Source organism: Cupressus sempervirens, chromosome 9 (genome assembly GCF_028749045.1).
Source record: "Cupressus sempervirens isolate cs-2001-9-10 chromosome 9, ASM2874904v1, whole genome shotgun sequence".
Lineage (NCBI taxonomy): Eukaryota > Viridiplantae > Streptophyta > Pinopsida > Cupressales > Cupressaceae > Cupressus > Cupressus sempervirens.
In genome coordinates this window covers 432,312,901-432,332,960 of record NC_143126.1, presented here as the reverse complement: position 1 = coordinate 432,332,960, position 20,060 = coordinate 432,312,901, and the positions used below count along the sequence as shown (strand labels likewise).

At 38.7% G+C, this 20,060-nt stretch overlaps 1 protein-coding gene across 4 annotated transcripts in view; it reads right to left on the bottom strand.

Moving 5' to 3' along the window:
• LOC149539139 (peptidyl-prolyl cis-trans isomerase FKBP19, chloroplastic-like) overlaps positions 1-20,060 on the bottom strand; it is a 248,668-nt gene that overhangs the window by 61,073 nt on the left and 167,535 nt on the right. For all 4 annotated transcript variants that reach the window (XM_089800464.1, XM_089800467.1, XM_089800465.1 and 1 more), the window contains exon 7: positions 4,448-4,492. In XM_089800464.1, coding sequence (XP_089656590.1) covers positions 4,448-4,492 — 45 coding nt within the window. The remainder of the gene's footprint in view (positions 1-4,447; positions 4,493-20,060) is intronic.

Genomic DNA, 20,060 nt, shown 5'->3' with positions numbered 1-20,060 from the left:
AGATGGTCTACTTAATAGGATGCTTGTTTTCTTCCATATTTATACTTTATTCCGATCTAAGCCCAAGGGTGGGACTTTGACCCCCATTGGCCTTGATGGTAGGTGGTAGGCATCCATCATGGTGGTCTACTTAAAAAATCAATATATCCTTCTAAGTTTAGAGGAAGAACTACAATATGGTGCCCTATTACCCAACCCTAGGCCCAAGGGAAAATCCTCTTCCCCCCCTTAGCCTCATATCATACGGGGTGGTGTACCTAGTGGGCCTCACCATTCCCCCTTATTTTTGTTAACTCTTTCTGATCATTACTTCCAAGATAGTGCCTTTCTATGATGTAACTTAAGCCCATTCCAGCGCAGGCCTTCCTAGTGCCCTTGTATGATGTAGCTCATGCCCATTCCACTCCAGGCCTTACCCATGCTCACTCAACCCCAGGCCTTAACTAGTGCCTTTGTATGATGTAGCTAATGCCTATTCCACCGCAACCCTTATCTTATCTTGTAAAGAAATGATCTAATTCAATAAAGCATATAACATTCTATTTATAGATCAAACCTTCCCCTTTCCTTTGTATTTGATCAATTTGGGATCTTCCTTTAGTTTGATCTTGAAAACAATAGTTCAATTCCAAGATGAGATTCTCAATACATTTAAAAATATGATCAAAATTAATAAATTAATTAATTTTATCTGAAGACTCAAAAAATAATTTGGAGGGCAAACTTATCTCGACTTAAGTCTACAATATTTATTGAATATTTCATTCTTCCCACAAACCCTTTCTAATGATATGTATTTGACCAAATCCTCTTTCATAGAAAATAGTACCAAATTTGATCATAAAATTGTCTCTTCTTCAAACTCTAAAAAATCCAATTATGACATGCTTATGAATCTTATCATAATTATTAATTATTGCAATTAATATTATGATAAATCTTAATAATGAATGAGATTCCCAGTGCATATTAGCACAAGTTCTTTTATTCAAATCTGTTATAATTTCTCTCACAAATTCCTTTTATAGAGTTTTCTTGGAACCACTTAACATTGATTCTTGTTAATTGATTCGTACTCCTCTTGTATAGGAATATCGATTTTCTTCTTTGACCATCTTAGGAGATGAAGGCTCCCTACATTTTATGTAAAATCCAATTGAAATATTAAAATTATATACTCTATTATTCTTGAACTTCTCTTCTTAGGCCTGTGTTTGTGGATCCTTTAGGTAAGTAGATTCACTGTTTGCACACATAATAACCAATGTTTTGATGTGGATTTTTAGTAAATTCTTTAGTCATTCTTTTTTCAAAAGGGATTCATTTAAATCCATATATTTACTTCTTTACCATGTTGTGATAGCCTAATAACAATGATGCCTTTACTGTAAGTATTTTGTGCATGTATGCTAGGCCACGATTTATAATTTCAAGAAATATTGTCCATGGTTAGATGTGATCTCCTCTCAACTAAGCTCGAGGGATAAATTATTGATTCGAAATGTAAGAGTATCTATCTAGTTCTAATTAATCATATCTTTATATGGAGCTTGGGATGCATATATATTTTAACAATCTAAAATATGAGTAACGTTGTTCTAATATAATCCTATTGTGTATGCAATGGTTATTTCTCTGATCCATGTACACAAAATATCCAGTCTTAAATTCTCTATTGTTATCCTTACTATCCATCTGACTTGTTGCTTATATTGTAACCTACAACTCCCTTGATTATCGGTTATATATAGGTGTGTCTTGGGATGACTCTTTCTACATTGATGTCCTATACAAGTTTGGTAAAACCATAACATGGGTTATGGCGACTAAACATCCACTAAGTTATTCTTTTACTATTATTTGTGACATCCTTCACTCGCATGACTTTGTAGAGACTATTTGGTATTGCTAATAAGTACTTTTTATTGAGAGTCGTGATCACTAAGATATTTCTTCAGTATTTTATGTTGTTCATTGATATTGGTTAACATTGGAGTCTTTTGTTTATCATGCTTAGACAAGGAATGTTTGTTAATTAGTTAAGCCAAGTCAAGTGAGAGAATCTAATGGAAGCTTCTAATTAATGTTGTGTGGTGAAACTTCCTCAGTGAAGTTACACTTTGGCAACAAAAGGGAATCTGGAGGTTATAAATACAAGCCCATTTGTTGAGAAAAGCATGCTTGAATATTTATTTGTTTTCTTGCCTTTGTGGCTTTTCTGAATTCTGATTGTGCCCTTGCTGAAGTATAAGGGTTATTTTGAGAATTACTCTTGCAAATTGTGCTGAAGTATACAATTTGTCATTCTCTTACTGTTCAACTATGTCTAAGGAGAATTTGCTGAAGTGATTTATCTTTTGATTATCTCTTGTGAGGGTTTTTGAGTTGTGAGTTTCCATCCGCTGCTGATGTATAATGGATTGGATCTGAGATTGTGACATCTCCTTACCGTGTTCATCTGTGGCTGGGAGAAGTGTTTGTTCGCTAAGAATTTGGGATCAATTCTGAAAAAGCTGGGAGCAGTGTTTATATATTACTGGCCTGTGTATGCTGGTTAGAGCTTGTTGTGCATTCTTGAAGGCTGTCATATTCTCTTGTAGCAACAACTGGTGTTATTTTTCATGCCTGTGATCACTTTTGACGAGTCAGCAAACACCAATTAGGACCTATGTTTATCTATAGATTTGCTGCAATTGTATTGGGAGAATTTGCATTGACTTTTGTGACTTGCGTTGCAAGTTGGGAGCACATATTGTGCTGAAGTGGTGCTGCATTCAACACCTAGAGGTTTGCAATTTGATTTTGGAACTCCACTATCCAATGTGAGGCTCATGTAGCAGACACTGGAGGTTGTAATTTGGTTTAGAATTTAATTGGATGCTCTATAACATGTTTTATGTTTTCAATTGATATAAATAAATGAATCTGCGATTTATTACTGTGCAAAGACACTGAATGAGGAAATTGTTCTTTGTTCATTACTAAATTAGTATCATAATTCAACCAGTAGAACTTTTGCAAATGGGTTGGAACTAAATTAACAAGATTGCTGCTTGGGAATTTGTAGTTTGTGGATTAGTTCAGCCCATATCAATTTAAATCATATGCTAGTATTGGAGAATGCTTGCCAAGTGTTTGACAAAATACTAGATTGTTGATTAATGAAAGGCATTGATGTTTTGTTTAAGCTATAATCAGACAGGGTTATTACAGTTCATATTCATTAAGTTATTAATGAGGCTATCATTATTATAAAAGCACTTTATCTTATTTCATGTTATAAAATGGAATTCGAAGCCGATTTGCAGAATTGTAATTATAAATATAACTCCATTGTGAATAAATGATTATCCAGTTATTGTTTATTTCTTTGATATTTTCCTAAGGGTTTGAAAACTGAATGTGCATTCAATCCATTGCTGAGGTAATGTGGATTTGAATTGAGTTTTTCTGTAAATCTGAATTATTGACTTCTCTTACTGTTTGTGGAAGGTTGTGGTTGATTGACACAAGCATGGTCCACTCACTGTTTACTGGAACTGCTTAATAATATTCAGGTTCCATCCATAAACTAGTTTTAATTTTCTCTATCATTGCAGCATTAGCTTCGATAATTGAAAGATTGCAAAAATATAAAAAATTCAGTAGTTGGTGTGAGTTATCTGTTGCATTCCTTTCAGAATTCCATTTCATTTCATACTTAGTTCACAAAAACACAGAAAAAAATACAAAAACCGAAAAAAGGCAACATCTTTATACAGATTAGCCAGTGAGAGCCAGCCTGGGCTCTTCATATTTTGTTTTTCTACCTTATTTAAGTATGACAGTTGTCGTTGGTAGATATTGTGTAGCTGACGGGTCCCTTCGGGAAGGTTATTGTTATATAGCCAACGGGTCCCTTCGGGAAGGTTCTTGTTATGTAGCTGACAGGCCCTTCAGTAATTGCCATGTAGCCGACAGACCCCTTCGGGAAGGTTCTTCTGAAAGTATATATACACGCTTTTGGATCATTGTAATCATCATCACAAGTATAATATAATGTCTTTGCCATATGCGAATAATACAAAGAGTTCTGCTGTTCTTATCTATTGTCTATGTGCATTAATCTATTTACCCCATGTGGTAAACAACAGTCAGCTGTACAGCAAGATTTTGAGATGTATTTGAAAATTGACATGTATTTACCATACATTCAGGATATTTCAAGCAATTTGATAAAACATACATGCAAATTTCTGGCATATAGCTTTATGAAAACACCGTAAAAAAGTTTAAACAAGATATGGCCTTGCTGAATACAAATTTGTTTGCATTAAAACAATTGACATTTAAAGAAGAAACAAGCATGCAATAAAAGGTATCAAGTTAATGACTCTGCCATGATCATCTCAGATTTGGATACAAGCAAACATTAATGTATCACAACAGAAAAACTAACTAAACTTACCTGTTTTGACCCGAGCTGAAATTTGAAATAATCTTTATCATTTCCCTGCACATTAAATATCATCTTTTAAATTAAGAAGTAGCAAGATCTGTCCAAAGTGGCTAAAGGAACACAAATAACTGCAAAGTACTCCATAGTCTATTTGTTTCCCATGTTAACTTCGCTTACATTTAATAAACCTGATTTACAAAGGTGTTTTGGTAGACTCTAGTGGTAGATGAATGAAAAATCCACAAAACAAACGAGAATGAAAAGAATATCATTTGCTAAAAATATTAAGACATATCATAGTTGAAATTTGCATTTCTAGTAGATGAGGGGTTCAATATATTTCATATAATTACATCACCACTTATCATAGACTCATAACATAATTAATATAGAATAATGACAGCTGTTGGGCAAGGCAAACGTAAAATAACTGATAAACCTTCAAATAGTCTGATGTTGGACATCCTTTTTGTATCCTTGAGTATGCTTTCAGTATCATGAAACCTTTTAACGAATCCGTTCTGACCAATCTTACACATACATCTATTCAGTGACTTTTTATTTATACTAAGAATGCTATTTATAAATTGATTGCTTTTTAAGTAGAATTATATAGAATCAGCTAATGGTCTTAATTTGGTTTGATGAAGTTGTTTTTGTATAACTATTTGTGTGCTTTTAAAAAGTTTACAAGGAAATGGACTTACTGTGCAACACTGCAGTTGTATTTTCATGGCAGTTTGAACTTGGCTATGTTGTGCACACTAACAACCTTGATACAGGAGATACTGTTGAGTTGTGCAGTGCAACAATTCTGTATGTTTACAACAGCAGGCCTACCATAATATATTGCATTCCAAAATAAAATGCAAGAGTTTATGTTGCAACATATTCCAATGGATGTTAGGTTACAAGTTGTTTTTGTATAACCATTTGTGTGTTTCTAAACAGTTTAAAAGGAAATAGACTTATTGTGCAACACTGCAGCTGTCTTTTCATGGTAGTTGGCTGTTTGTGCAAGCCGTTGGTTATGTTGCACAAGCTAACAACCTTGATACAGGAAATTAGGTTGAGTTGTGCAGTACAATGAATTTGTTGTGAAAAACTACTGCCATCTTTACAACAGCAGGCCTACCATAATATATTGCATTCCAAAATAAAATGCAAGAGGTTATGTTGTTGCAACATGTTCCAATGCCTGTTAGGTTACAGGTTTGGTAGCTGCCAAGAATAAAACTACCATTGCTATGTTGGACTACAGGGCAATTCAATTTCTGTAAGTTGTTGAGGATGTGTTTTTTTGTTCACTGTCTCATAGAAATTGTTGGCATTGTATTTTGGATTGCTGTCGCTACAAGATGCCACTGCTAGTACTTTCTATTTACTTAATGTTATGGTTAGAGGACACAAATAACTGGTCCATTTATCATAATCCAATTCCCTTTGAATGTTCAATGAGTATGTTGCTTTCAGAAGTTCTGTAGCAACAACCTCTCTTTAGTTATAGTTAATATTCATGTAATTTGTTGAAATTAATAGAAACAGCTACTGTATAAATAGTAAATTTGTGATTCCAAAAATCAGTCTGAGTGAGGACACACTCAAGAGAAGTGCTAGTTGGTTTTTTGGTTTTTAGCCTCTGTGTGTGTGTGTTTGTGCATTATTATTTCAAAGATAGATTGATTCATGGTCTACAGTATCTGACATAAAAAGTGGCTGTATCTAGGTTTTCTGTGTTAAAATTAAACATTTCAATAATAACTTAACATGATTTTTTTCCAGTCACAAGTAGAATTAGCTTTTCTTTTGATCCAATTCATTTTCTTCTAATCTATTGAAAATTCCCAAGCAATTAGATTTGCATTTTCATATAGTAAACTTAGTCTCTGTAAAAATTGTTATCTTGCAAAAATTTTGCTGACATTTTGGTCACACCTTATGTTCTTGGATTAAAACAATATTAAGTGTGCATGCTGTTGTCAATGAAGGTTTCAAAAGTGTAAGAACCCCGAATAGGTTCTAACTTAACTACTATAATATCCCCACCCAAAACTTGCTGTACTTTGCAGAACTGAACCTCATGGAATATTGTCAAACAATTTTCATCAAATTTTTGTGGTTATGCTCCAGATTTCAATCTGATTGCTTTTACTTAAAATGATAGCAAATAAGTTTTGGAATGATTGCAAGAATGTCAACTTAAATATCAACAATGCAAATGCAATTTATTTTGAGTTTCAAATGCAAACATAAGACCAACACATGAGAAATGAATATTTACAGCTTGTAGACAAACATTTGGCATGCAACATGGATACAAACAATTCATCAAACACTTGACATGCACTTTCATCATAACTTATTAATGACCAATTACAATACTGATAAACATGAATTCCCAAAATGAAAGGAACCTGTTAATCTCAGCCCAAATGGCCACTTGCAGCAGAGACATACATATGTCTAGACTGAATTGTAACTTTTAGATTTTGAATAAAAAACCCTTGCAAAATACCCCACGCTGCTAGCAGATTATTCTCACTCTCACTCAGTCTAGGGTACTAGAAATTGTCACCTAAGAAAAGAGTCCAGAATATCAGCAGATGTGCACCCAGATTTGAAGACTGAAGATTTGAAGACTGAACCACACCTTGAATTAATAATATTGTCCACCAATTTGCAGAAAATCAGAATGCCTAGCAGCAGGGAAGACACACCTTCAGCTGGCATTAGAAATCAACAGCCCGATAGGGCAATTTCGCCTCCCAAAATGCAGTTCACACATTGCAAATAGAAGCCCAGGTTGGCTGCCACTTAGATGCCCAATTGTAGATGATCTCAAAGCCCTAGTAGAATGAAATAGCAGGGCACTCAAATCAAAATCAGAATCCTTCAATACTTAATTCTTCAACATAAACAAAGTCCCTCTAATGTCCCCATCTTTTTAGCCTATTAGTGGAGTTCTTAGCCTTTATATTTTCCAAAGGCTAAGTGAAGGAATAAGGAGAAATAGATTAAATTAATTTTTTATAAAGTCATTAAATAAACTAAAATAAAAAGGTGATTGTCAGCCGACTGGATGGTCGTCGGTGTTTCTGTAGCCGATGGAGTGGTTGTCGTCGGTGTTTCTGTAGCCGACGGGTAAATAGTTTGTAGCGGACATAATATTTGTGGCCGACGGACTCCTTCGGGAAGGTTCGGCAGATAGTATTTATATCTCGTCTGAGATCATTGTAAATCATCATTCATCTTATGAATCATCATTCATCTTATGAAGCATAATTTAATGTTCTGGCATATGCGAATAATCTATGGAATTCTGTTGTTCATGTTCCATTGTCTGTATGCGTCCTCATGTTCGTTTGGATGTCATTGATTGTGATGCAGTTGTCACTGTTTCGTCATCTTTATTAGCAGAGGCCGAGTCAGCCCAGCCAATACAGGAGGAGAACATGGAGCCCGTGCAGGCAGACCAACCAGAGGTGATGGATAGAGCTAGTGTGTTTTTGAGGCAGCAGTTTCGACTCACTCCTGCCAAGCGGGGTCCGTCCATTTAGTCTCCTAGGCATTCAGGAACATCACCGGCAGTACCAGAGCCTCAGCTTCAGGAGGAGGGAATGCCACATGCCGTGGTTGCGCCGACAGCAAAGGAGGCGACATCAGCTGTGGGCATGGCTCCCGCTGATAAGGAGGAGAATAGTGATGCAGAATGGTCATTGGAGGACTTCACCAAGGAGGATTACGGGTCGAATGAGGACAGGTGCAGGGATTACCTCAGGACTATGAAGTCTGCGTTGAAGAAGGGACACGATGTGGCAATTCAGGCTCTGACTCGGCGGATAGAGTGGCATTTGATCTGAGCATATATTCGTGGGGTTTGTCCTCAACGATTTCAGACTTGTTTTGTGGATAGAGGTTGGCCGACGGTTGAGACACCAGAGATGTTGGCAGATTGGGCCACTGAGCCGGAGTTGGGACCGTTTGACACTTCGTTGATGAAGCTGGCACATGAGATTGTGGGATTGTACAAGGAGGTTTACTATGCTCGGCGGTACGCGGAGGCGAACAGGGCAGCGGACAATATTGCATCTCAGAGATCTCTGGCGGTTGAGAGGGAGGCAAGAGAAAAGTTAGCCGCGGACTTGGCCGACCAGTAGACAGCATGGGCAACGGAGCAAGCAACACTATTGAGGGACTTGGTAGCTGTAGTGCAAGACAGGGACCTGGCTAGGCGAGATGCGGAAGCGGCGGTCCGAGATAAGGATGCGGCTGAGCACGAGTTGCAGTTAACCAGGAGGCAGGCTATGGATGCCACGCTTCTTCTGAAGGAGGCCATGGAGGTTAATTCTCAGATTTAGGCAGATCTGCGCATCAGGACAGAGCAAGTGTATGAGTTGCGTTGCCAGCAGCACTCCTCTGGTACGCCCCCTCCTCTCTAGTATTTCCTTTGTTGTCTGTAAGTTGTCTCCTAATTTTGTTAGTCGTCATGGGACGACTTTTCTTTTTGGGGGGATGGTGTCAGTCGACTAGATGGTCGTCGGTGTTTCTGTAGCCGACAGAGTGGTTGTCATCGGTGTTTCTGTAGCTGACGTGTAAATAGTTTGTAGCGGACATAATATTTGTGGCTGACAGACTCCTTCAGGAAGGTTCGGCGGATAGTATTTATATCCCGTCTAGGATCATTGTAAATCATCATTCATCTTATGAAGCATAATGTAATGTTCTGGCACATGCGAATAATCTAAGGAATTCTGCTGTTCATGTTCCGTTGTCTGTATGCGTTCATTTATTTTACATGTACGGTAAACAGTGGCTTTATAATTAATTAATTAAATTAAATGTGACTAAATTAAAAGAATCTTCTAGAAGGAGGAATTAAATATTATTTTATTTCTTTTATAAGGAAGTCCATCTATTGTAGGAAAAGAATAAATAGGGAGGGTAGCCTCGTTGTTGAGCATCGAATGTCATCAGTAGATATTATGTAGCCGACGGGTTGATGTCGTCAATAAAGATTGTGTAGCTGACAGATTGATGTCGTCAATAGAAACTATGTAGTCGACGGGTTTATGTCGTCGGTAAAGATTGTGTAGCCGACGAGTTCATGTCGTCGGTAAAGATTTTGTAGCCGACGGGTAGATTAGTATTGTTATGTAGCCGACAGACCCCTTCGGGAAGGTTTGGTAGAAAGTATTTATACCCTATCTAGGATCATTGTAAATGATCTTATCGAGCATAATGTAATGTCTTAGCATATGCGAATAATAAACGGAGTATTCCTGTTGCTATTTCTTTTCATTGTCTGTGTGCATTAATCAATTAATCTATGCAGTAAACATTTGGCGCCATTGCCTGATGGACCTGGAACAAAGGCTGAGGAATGACGACTAATGCCAAATCAGTTAAACAAAAATAAGAATAAGCTGAAGGACAAAGATGAAATCCACACAGCTCAAGGAAATTTAATTTTGGTGCAGTAGGTTGAACGCAAATGAAGGTTTTAGAAGATTGCCAACGGACACTGAAGCACTGAGGAATTGTTGGAGGAGACTCGACAGCGGGTGGAATTGGTGGAAGAAGCAAGGGAGGAATTTTTGAACCTATATTCGCCGAGGGAAGAGAATCCAAACGGAAGGGAATTAACTTGCACAGCTTGAAGTGCTGAAGGAGCATGAGCGTGGAGTGAACTCTTTGTTCGCAATACACTTCCAGAACGGGAAGACCCTTCTTCACCAAAGAACACAGCTGTTGAAGATAAGACAACTGTTGGAGAAAGCTCCGGTATGGGAGTGCAAATCGCCGGTGTGGGAGTGCAAATCGCCGGTGTGGGAGTACAAAGCGCCGGTGTGGGAGTGAACAATGTCAGTGTTGTAGGACCAAACAATGCCCATGCACAAAATCCAGTAGTGATGGCACGACCAAAGGAAAAGCTATTGAAGTTTGATGGCGATGGTACGGCCGATCCAATCCGACACTATAAAACACGCGAAACAGTTTGGAGGGCGAATCGCATAACAGATACAAATGAATGGGTCCAACAATTTTCGGCAACCCTAAGGGGTGTCACAATTGATTGGTTCTCCGATGCAGATCCCCAAAAATTAACCACTTGGGACAACCTTAAGAAGGAGTTTACCACCGAATTTCAACTCCTCCATGACGACAATGAGATTGTAGCCAAGATATACAACACAAAACAAGGGAAAAATGAAACAGTTCAAGTCTACACCAGGAAATTAAAAGACTTAATAAATAAAATGGAAAATAAGCATAGAGAGCTCAGGAGGAGTTAATCATCCAGTTGAACGCAGTACAACGACACTTGGCTCAGGGTACCCAAAAGTTGGAAGCAGAGAAAGCGGCACGGGTGGCTATCAAGGTCAGCGAAGGAACCAGTATTGTGTTAGCAGAGGCTACAGATGCAACATGGGTTGGAGACCAGTTTGGTGCAGGCACGGGACGAATGTGAAAGTGATGTGACAGAAACATATCTATCTTGTTGTAGTTAGCTAGTTAATGTATTTTGTTTGTTAATTTGTCTCGGATATTTTGTAATTGTTGTCCGGAGACGACTTTTTCTTTTGGGGGGATGATGTTGTCAGTAGATATCGTGTAGCCGACGGGTTGATGCCGTCAGTAAAGATTGTGTAGCCAATAGATTGATGTCGTCAATAGAAATTGTGTAGCTGATGGGTTTATGTCGTTGGTAAAGATTGTGTAGCTGATGGGTTCATGTCGTCGGTAAAGATTTTGTAGCCGACGGGTAGATTAGTATTGTTATGTAGCAGACGGACCCCTTCGGGATGATTCAGCAGAAAGTATTTATACCCCATCTGGAATCATTGTAAATGATCTTATCGAGCATGATGTAATGTCTTGGCATATGCAAATAATAAACGAAGTACTGTTGCTATTGTTCTTGTTCATTGTCTATGTACATTAATCAATTAATCTATGTGGTAAACATCGAATGTGTTGCCATCTACTCTTCCAAATAACTTGTGGAGCCAAGGGTTTCTGCAGTTGTTACATTGATCATTCGAAACAAAGACTCCCATTGATTTGCATAATTGAGGTGGTGAAATATCTTCCTAAGGGTTGCGACTGTTGGAGAAGACAAATCAGTCTTTTCATTGCGCCAAATTTGTGGCCTAGGGCCAGATTGGTGGAGTAGGAAATAAGTTGAATATTGCTACAATAACTTTTTTATAGTGACGCTACTATAGTAACTTGCTATAGTACCACTGTTACAATAACATTGCTACAATGCCATTGCTGTTTACCGTATGGGGTAAATAGTTTAATGCATACAGACAATAGACAAGAACATGTAACACAACAATACTCCTTTTATTATTTGCATATATGCCGAAGAGATTACATAGTGCTTCCAATGATGGTTACAACAATGATCCAAAGTCCATTCCAGACGGTGTACATATACCATTCCGAAGGGGTGACTCAACCGTCACGCCCATTTGGATACTAATCTACCCGTCAACTATTTTATAACTTTACCGACAACATGCTAATCTACCCGTTAGCTATTTTATAATTTTATGGACATCATCGCCCCCAAAAAGAAAAGTCATCTCTAGGCAACAATTACAAAATATCTGAGATAGATTAACAAAACGGGATACATTAACTGACTAACTATAACAAGATAGATATGTTTCTGTCATACCACTTTCACATTTGTTTCGTGCCTGCATCAAACTAGTCTCCAAAATACGTTGCATCTGTAGCGTTTGGTAACACAATACTGTTTCCTTAGTTGACCTTGATAGCCACCCGTGGCACTTTCTCTGCTTCCAACTCCCAAGTACACTGAGCCAAGTGTTGCAGTACTGCCTTCAACTGGATGATCAGCTCCTCCCAAGCTCTTTATGCATCCACCAAGACAGCCTCACGTCTGACACCTACTCCGAGTGCCTCGAAGCGTATCACCCCTTTCAAAAGGCTAACTCTGTGGTTCCCTCCATCTCTGGTACACAGACACTCCATACCTGTAGCAGCTCCAAGTCTCATCAACTGGTCATACTTCCCACGACTAATAACTGAAGTGACTGCGGGTCGAGGGGCAGCGCCCCCATGAGGTCCTGGAGTCCAAATTAGCACTCTCAAAGGCACACAAAATTTCATGGAATACACCATTTTTGTGATTTTCTTCTGATCCCACACTCTTTCTGGTAACTACTTATGTTCTACTACCTGTTTATGTCTTCCCTTGGGCATCATGCGTTATTCATTCTGAACATTTTTTATTTGTCATTTTTTTTTCTTACTCCTCTTTTGACTGCTTCCTTCTGCCTTCTCTTCTGACTGCTTCCTTCTGCTAATCTGTGATGGTATTATTTGCAGAGGCCACACAAATAATACTTGTGGGTGCCTACTTCCTCCTCTTTGGTCACTCAAAAGATGTCTGCAAAACCCAAACCAAAATAGTTCTCCCAAGACGACGACGACTGCCTGTGCATGCCCGTACAGTGGTAGTGCCTTTCATCTCTTGTTTTGCGTGACCGTACGGTGGCAATGCATTGTATTTCTTGAATTTGGTGGACCGTACGGTAAAGAAGGCATGAGGTAGGAAGTGTACAGCTAAGCCCCCTTGATCTGCCTCTTGTCCGTATAGTGCCAAGCTTCCAGTGCCTATGCGTTAAATGTATTTAATAATTTTAATTACTCGGCCCTCTGTTTCTTGTATGTCGTATGGTATTTTTAACATGCCTATCTGCTTTCTATCCTTCCGTACGGTCTCCTATCTGGAAGTTTCTCACATGGCGCATGGTCTTCTATGCTATCATACGGTCTTATGATGCAGTCTGAATGTCTGTACAGTTTGCCCTTTCTCTATCTCTAGCATTGTGTACGGTAAAACAAATCATAAATTTCCCTGTACTTTTGCACTATACGGTGAGATGAAAGTCCGTACAGTTAGCCAAGTGCCCATACGATTTTTGCAGATTGCTGAAAGGTCCGTACTGTGGTCACAAAATGGTGCTTGAGTTGTACAGCCTTGTGTCTAAGGCTTGCCGTATGGTGTATGGCATTGTTAAAATGTCGTACGGTGTTTTTATAACACTTTTTTTTTCTCTTATTCCTTTTTTAAAAAACTGTTGCTCCTCATTATTCATCGACGGGGGAATAGTTCTCGCATGACATATTTTTAACTTGGAACTGTTCACCGCTTCTGGAATTACTTTCCCGTCCAATGTCCATAGCTTTATTGCTCCGTTCTCGCCCACTTCCAGGATTTGGTATGGTCTGACCCATTTGACTTTAAACTTCCCCGGTTTGATTCCATTCTGTCCACTATACTTCAACATCAACTGTCCCGGTTGAAACTTGTTTAGCTTTAGGTGTTTATCATGCTGCACTTTGTGCCTTTTTTGTGTCACCTCTGTGGCCTATTGTGCCTGTAATCGTCGCTCATCAAGTTTATTTAAGTTACACAATCTCTCCCTCAGGTTTTCCATATCACCCAGTTTGTTCTCGAAACTCGGTACCATGAATTTTGTCAAATGCTACTCCTTGCTGTCAATAATTGTATTCTTGATTTTAGAACCTTCACTTCATACTGTTGAATCTTTTATTAAACTCTTCCTCTTTGTTTCCTACGCAGACCATATGATGTGTTTTCCTTACTACTAGCATCTTTCTACTATATTCGTGGTTCAACGTAACATTTTATTTCTGCACGGTCCGTTTATTGTGTATTGTACAGTGGAATCTTTCCTTTTTCTAGGTTCGTACTATATGTTCTTCCCTTGAACTTTTGTCGTAACTGTCTTTCCTTTTTTTGCTTATTTGTATTTCTTCGAACATTCATTTCCCTCTTCTTTCTCACCTTTGTCGACCCTTAACATATTACAGCTCGAAAAGAGCTCGTAATCCTCCATCTACAGTGGAAAAGGTTGTTCACCGAATCCAAATCATCGTCCGTCGACCCACCTTCCAACCGTAGGACTCCTTCCTCATTGGGTTCCAATCACTGCTTTCCTTCATCCTCTTCTTCAGAATCAGATGATACGGCTTCTTCGCCCACCATTTGTGTGTGTAAATCAATAATGAATCGTCATCTCCTGCTTTCCATTGATAGTGTATTTTTCTTCCAATCATACTTAACCCTTGCTTGTACAAGTCATCCCTGGCCCAAAATGGTGTCATATCCTATCCTCTTCAGCGGGATGATGATGAAGTCGAGTAGGAACGACTGTGTTCCAATAGTCACTGGTTGTGCCATCAAGACCCCGAGAGGTTTAATGCCATGTTGGTTCGTCGTTAGTAATTGGAACGTAGGTGGCCACAATGTTGGTTGTCCCAACTTCTTCCAAGTATCTTCTAGTAGAACGTTTACCCCTGAACCTCCATCCACAATTGTGTTTGAAAGGACTTCCTAATATACCCATCTCTATGACCGTCAGATGCCGTCCGGATGTGAGAGCTAGTAGCATTGGGTCCACTGCACTTGCTCCACTTTCCTTTTCCCTTCGATGTTCTCCTGGTAGTTTAGCAGTTGAGGCTATGTTCATGAGTGTTGTCTGTAGTTGAGGCATTGTGAGGATCAGATCATTTAACATGATTGGTATTTCAGTTTGTAGTATCTGCCTTATGATGTTTTGTTCTGCGCAGTTCCTCGTTGAGGTACTGGTAGTGTCCTTCAATTGAGATTTCTCTGCCTGCATTGCTTTCTCAATTTCCACCCGCACTTCTTCCAATCTCTTTTTTTCTTCTGTCGAGTCGAGGTACATTTTTGCTTGTTTATGGGTGATTGCCAAGACTTCTTCTTCTTCTTGTTTATGGGTGAGGCACTTGGCATCTTCATGATCTCCAGGACCGCACCATTTGCATAACGACTTTGGTGCGTTTGTTGATGTATAGTTTCATGCAAAGTGGCCCCACAAATTGCATGCTCAACATTGAACCATCAGGGGACCGTTCGCATCGTACTAAATTCGGCTGCGGCCCCCATTATTGTTGTTTTGCCCTCTTCTATTATTTTTGTACCCACTCGAAGTGGCACCGTCATTCCTAGTGTTTTTGCTCCCTCCTGATGTAGAAATCTCATGTGTTAGGAGCACTTGTTGATGCCCTCTTAATTTCATATTGAAGGGGCATTCTTTTGTGGAATGTCCCATAATCTAATAGATATCATAGAATTGGTTTTTCAAACAGGACCCCTTCATGTGACCTTCTATCTTGCATTATGTGCACCATAGCTCGTTTCCCTTTGTCTCTTTCTACATATTCTTAAATTCCCTCATCATTCTGATCATATCCTTCTAGAGAGCTCGGACCTTCTTACCGTCCTTTTCGTCACCACTGCTATCATTTTCCGAAGACGAGTCATCTGAGTCGGATGAGCTACTTTTCTTCTTCTTTTTGGTTTTCTGTTCACTCTCTATGTCCATCGCCCGATTGTATGATGATGGCAGCAAAATCTTCATTAACTTCGAGCATAGTCCTTCAATGAACTCTCTTTTTCAGCCCATCTGTCGGCTTACTTTCCATTTTATTTATTAATTCTTTTAGTTTTTTGGCATATATATGAACTGTTTCATTTTTTCCTTACTTTGTGGTGTAGATTTCTGCTACTATCTTATTGTCGTCTCACAGCAATTGAAACTCGATGATAAACTCCTTTTTAACTGCTGCCCAGGAAGTTAATTTTTGGAGATATGCATCGGCAAACCAATCAATTGCTACACCCCTTAGGGTTGCTGAAAATTGTTGGACCCATTCATTTGTGTCGGTTACGCCATTCGCCATCCAAATTGTTTCGCATGTTTTATAGTGTCTGATTGGATTGACCGTTCCAACACCATCAAACTTTGGCAATTTTTCCTTTGGTCCAGCCATTACTATTCGAATTGGAGGTACTTGTGTGCCCGCACTATTTTGCACACTCACACTGTTTTGCACACCCGCATTGTTCTGCTCACCTGCGTTATTCTACTCAGCCACACTGTTCTGCACACCTGCGCTGTTTCGAACAGTCGTCTTATTTCCAACAGTCACATTACTTGATGAAAAAGGGTCTTCGTTAAGCGAAGTTGTTCATTCCAGAAGTGTATTGTGGATGAAGAGTTCACTCTACGCTCGTGCTCCCTCAACACTCTGAGCAGTGCGAGTTAATTCCCTTCCGTCTGGATTTTCTTTCCTTGGTGTATACAAGTTAAGAAATGCCTCCCTTGTTTCTTCCACCAAATCCAACTGCTGTCAAGTCTCTTCCAACAATTCCTCGGTGCTTCAATGTCCGTCAACAATCTACTGAAACCTCCGACTGCATTTGGCCTGTTGTGCCAAAATTAAATTCCCTTGTGCAATGTGTATTTCATCTTTTTCCTTTAGCTTATTCTTATTTTTGTTAAGCTGATTCGACATTAGTCTTCATTCTGCTGCCTTCGTTCCAGGTCCATGGGGCAATGATGCCAAATGTTTACCATATGGAGTAAATAGTTTAATGCATACAGACAATAGACAAGAATATGTAACATAGCAGTACTCCTTTTATTATTCACATATATGCTAAAGAGATTACATAGTGCTTCCAATAGTGATTATAACAATGATCCAAAGTCCATTTCGGATGGCGTACATATACCATTCCAAAGGGGTGACTCAACCATCGTGCCCATTCGGATACTAATCTACCCTTCGGCTATTTTATAACTTTATTGACAATATGCTAATCTACTTGTCCGCTTTTTTATAATTTTACCAACAACAATCGCTATAGTGATTTGCTACAGGAAAATTCATATTTTGAAGCAATTCCAAGTTTTTATCTACTACATTTTGCATTGTTTGAGAGTAGATATTTAGGGCATTGGTAGGGTTTTTTAAAATCTGTTGTAATTTGATTTATATAAGAGTTTATATCAGAATTTGTTGCCCTAAAGTCCTATTGATGTAGATGCATATTTTCCTATTTATAATCAATCAGTGTCATACAAAAACATTTGCATCTTCATTAGATGTTTTGGAGTTCTTTGCAAGCATATTTATTAAAGTTTGGCATTTAGAAAGCAATCAGAATTTAGAGATGCAATATATCTCTTGCTTTCAAAATGTTTGACAAAATGTCAAATGACTGAATTATTAAAGAATTTGGTATTTGTTGAAGTTATAACCGGTTGGGGTTATTACATTTGTATTAGAGCTAAATTATGTGATCTCGAGGGTTTAGGAATCACATGCAACCACCTAAGGTTGGCTCTCACAGATTTTACACTTGCAGGTGAGCTTTGTTTGACAGGGAACAAGATTTTGACAAGAAGCTAGACACTATGGGTGACAAGCAAGAGCGTAGCCCACCAAGAAGGAATAGGAATGACGATCAGGAAACAAGGGAATTTTTCAGAACAATGGTTACAAGACAAGAACGGATGTCTCATGCTTTGCAGGCACTCACCACCATAGTTGAGTGCATGAACCCATAGGACAAGCGGAATTAGGAACAAAGGGATAACAGCAGTGTACTGGGATCAACTAGCGCTGAAAGAACTCTTTCCAAAATAATAGACAGGCCCACACATCCTACCTTTGTTAGAGAGGAACTAGTACTAGAGCCAGCAGAGGAAGTAGAGGATGGGACATTTGCAAATATCCTTATGGCTGCTAATGATGAATGAGAATTATTGGCACCGTAGGTATGGGAGAGAATGACTTTTGAGCGGTTTGTGAACCAAAGAAGAGAACACTACCGTGCAGTCAAACAAAATAGGAGATCTCGTGGCAAGGATAATGAATTAAAGTGTGCTATAGGGAAGCTTTCCTTGACTACATTTGATGGGAGTAGCAGAATGACAGCGCAAGCTTGGATTCAAGAGCTTGATACCTTCCTACCACTGAGACCTATGACAGAAGTGGAGGCAATAAAAAAGGTCATGCTTCATTTAGAGGGAGTTGCACATAATTGGTGGTACCATGGGATGGTTACCCTTCAACATAACCAGGTGACTTCATATCAGGACTTCGTGGACAAGTTGGTAGAGTGGTTTGATAAGAAGGATCCAGAAGTCTACTTCGGAGAGTTGGCATACTTCAAACAAATAGACAGATTGGAGTATTTCATTAGTGACTTTCAAAGGCTATCCGTTATGGTGTCAGATATATCAAATAGGAAATTGGTTGTTTTGTTTACTAAAGGATTATTTGAACCACTAAAGGGTTGGGTAAAAGTCTTTGATCCGTTCAATTTGCAAGAAGCGATTAAGAAGGCTAAAAGTATGGAACAAGCAGCCCCAATAAATAAATTTCAGTCAAAGGGTGCATCATCTAGCAAAGACAAACCATTCTTCAAAAAACCTGAGAGGAATGAAACAAAGGCTAAAAATAAAGATAAATCATTTGCTCCTTTCGATAGAGAGACATTGAATGATTTAAGGAAGAAAACACTCTGTTTTTATTTCAAAAGGCCCTATGACATTAACTATGATTGTCCTTTGATGCCAAAGGGGAAAGAAAACAGGGTTATGCGGGCTTATTATGAGAATTCTGATTCTGAAAATTCAGACCAGCAATCTAAAAATGAAAAATTAATTGAAGAAAAGGAAGTCACAAATGATATAGGTGATGAGAAGATTGAGGGTAGACTTAAGGAGGCCCGTTTCACTAATGTACAACAAGAGGGATCATTCAGGATGAGAGGAGTATTGGCTGGTCAACGAGTTATCACTTTGCTTGATACAGGTGCTACTCACAATTTTATTGATTCCAGATTGATTGAGAGGCATGGGACATAGATAGAGCAGTTTGAGGGTCTGAGAGTGAGGATAGTTGATGGCTACATCCTCAAATGTGACAGGAAGATTACAGGTCTGCCCCTAAAGATCAACAACTTTGATTTCAAAGCAAATTTTTATGTTATGATACTTAGTTTCTGGATTAGATTGTGTAAAGATTTTTGCCATCAATGTTTTGATTCACACTACGTGATCCATCATCAGGATGAGAGAGCAAGAGATGCAAAAATAACATTTCGAATCACACTACGTGATCCATCATCAACTTACATTATTTTTGCATCTCTTGCTCTCTCATCCTGATGATGGATCACGTCGTGTGATTCGAAACGTTGATGGCAAAAATCATTACACAATCTAATCCAGAAACTAAGTATCATAATTATTATGGATTGTGGAAATCTGATTGTGTTAATAGATTTTTATGTTGTTAACATGGGCGATACAAATTTAATTCTTGGCATGACTTGGTTATATGATATAGGGGAGTTCACTCTCAATTTGAGAGATATGGAGATGAGGTTTCAGTCAGAAGGGAAGACCCATGTACTTAAGGCCATTCATGACAGTGGGTTTAGGATGATGTCTTGCAGACGCATGGAGAGCTTGTTGAGACATGACCAAGTTGAGTGGGCAGCCCATTGCACTTTAATGCCATCATAGGGGCTGCAAAAATCAGAATATCACCCAGACACATAGGAATTAAGAATCAAGCACTACAAGGTTTTCAGTGAAATACCACTAGGTAGACCTCCAGATAGAGGTATTGAGCATATTATTGAGTTAGAGGAGGGTGTTAAACCCATCATGATCACACCCTATAGGCATCCAAAGAGATTGGAGGATGAGATTGAGAAAATCATCAAGGAACT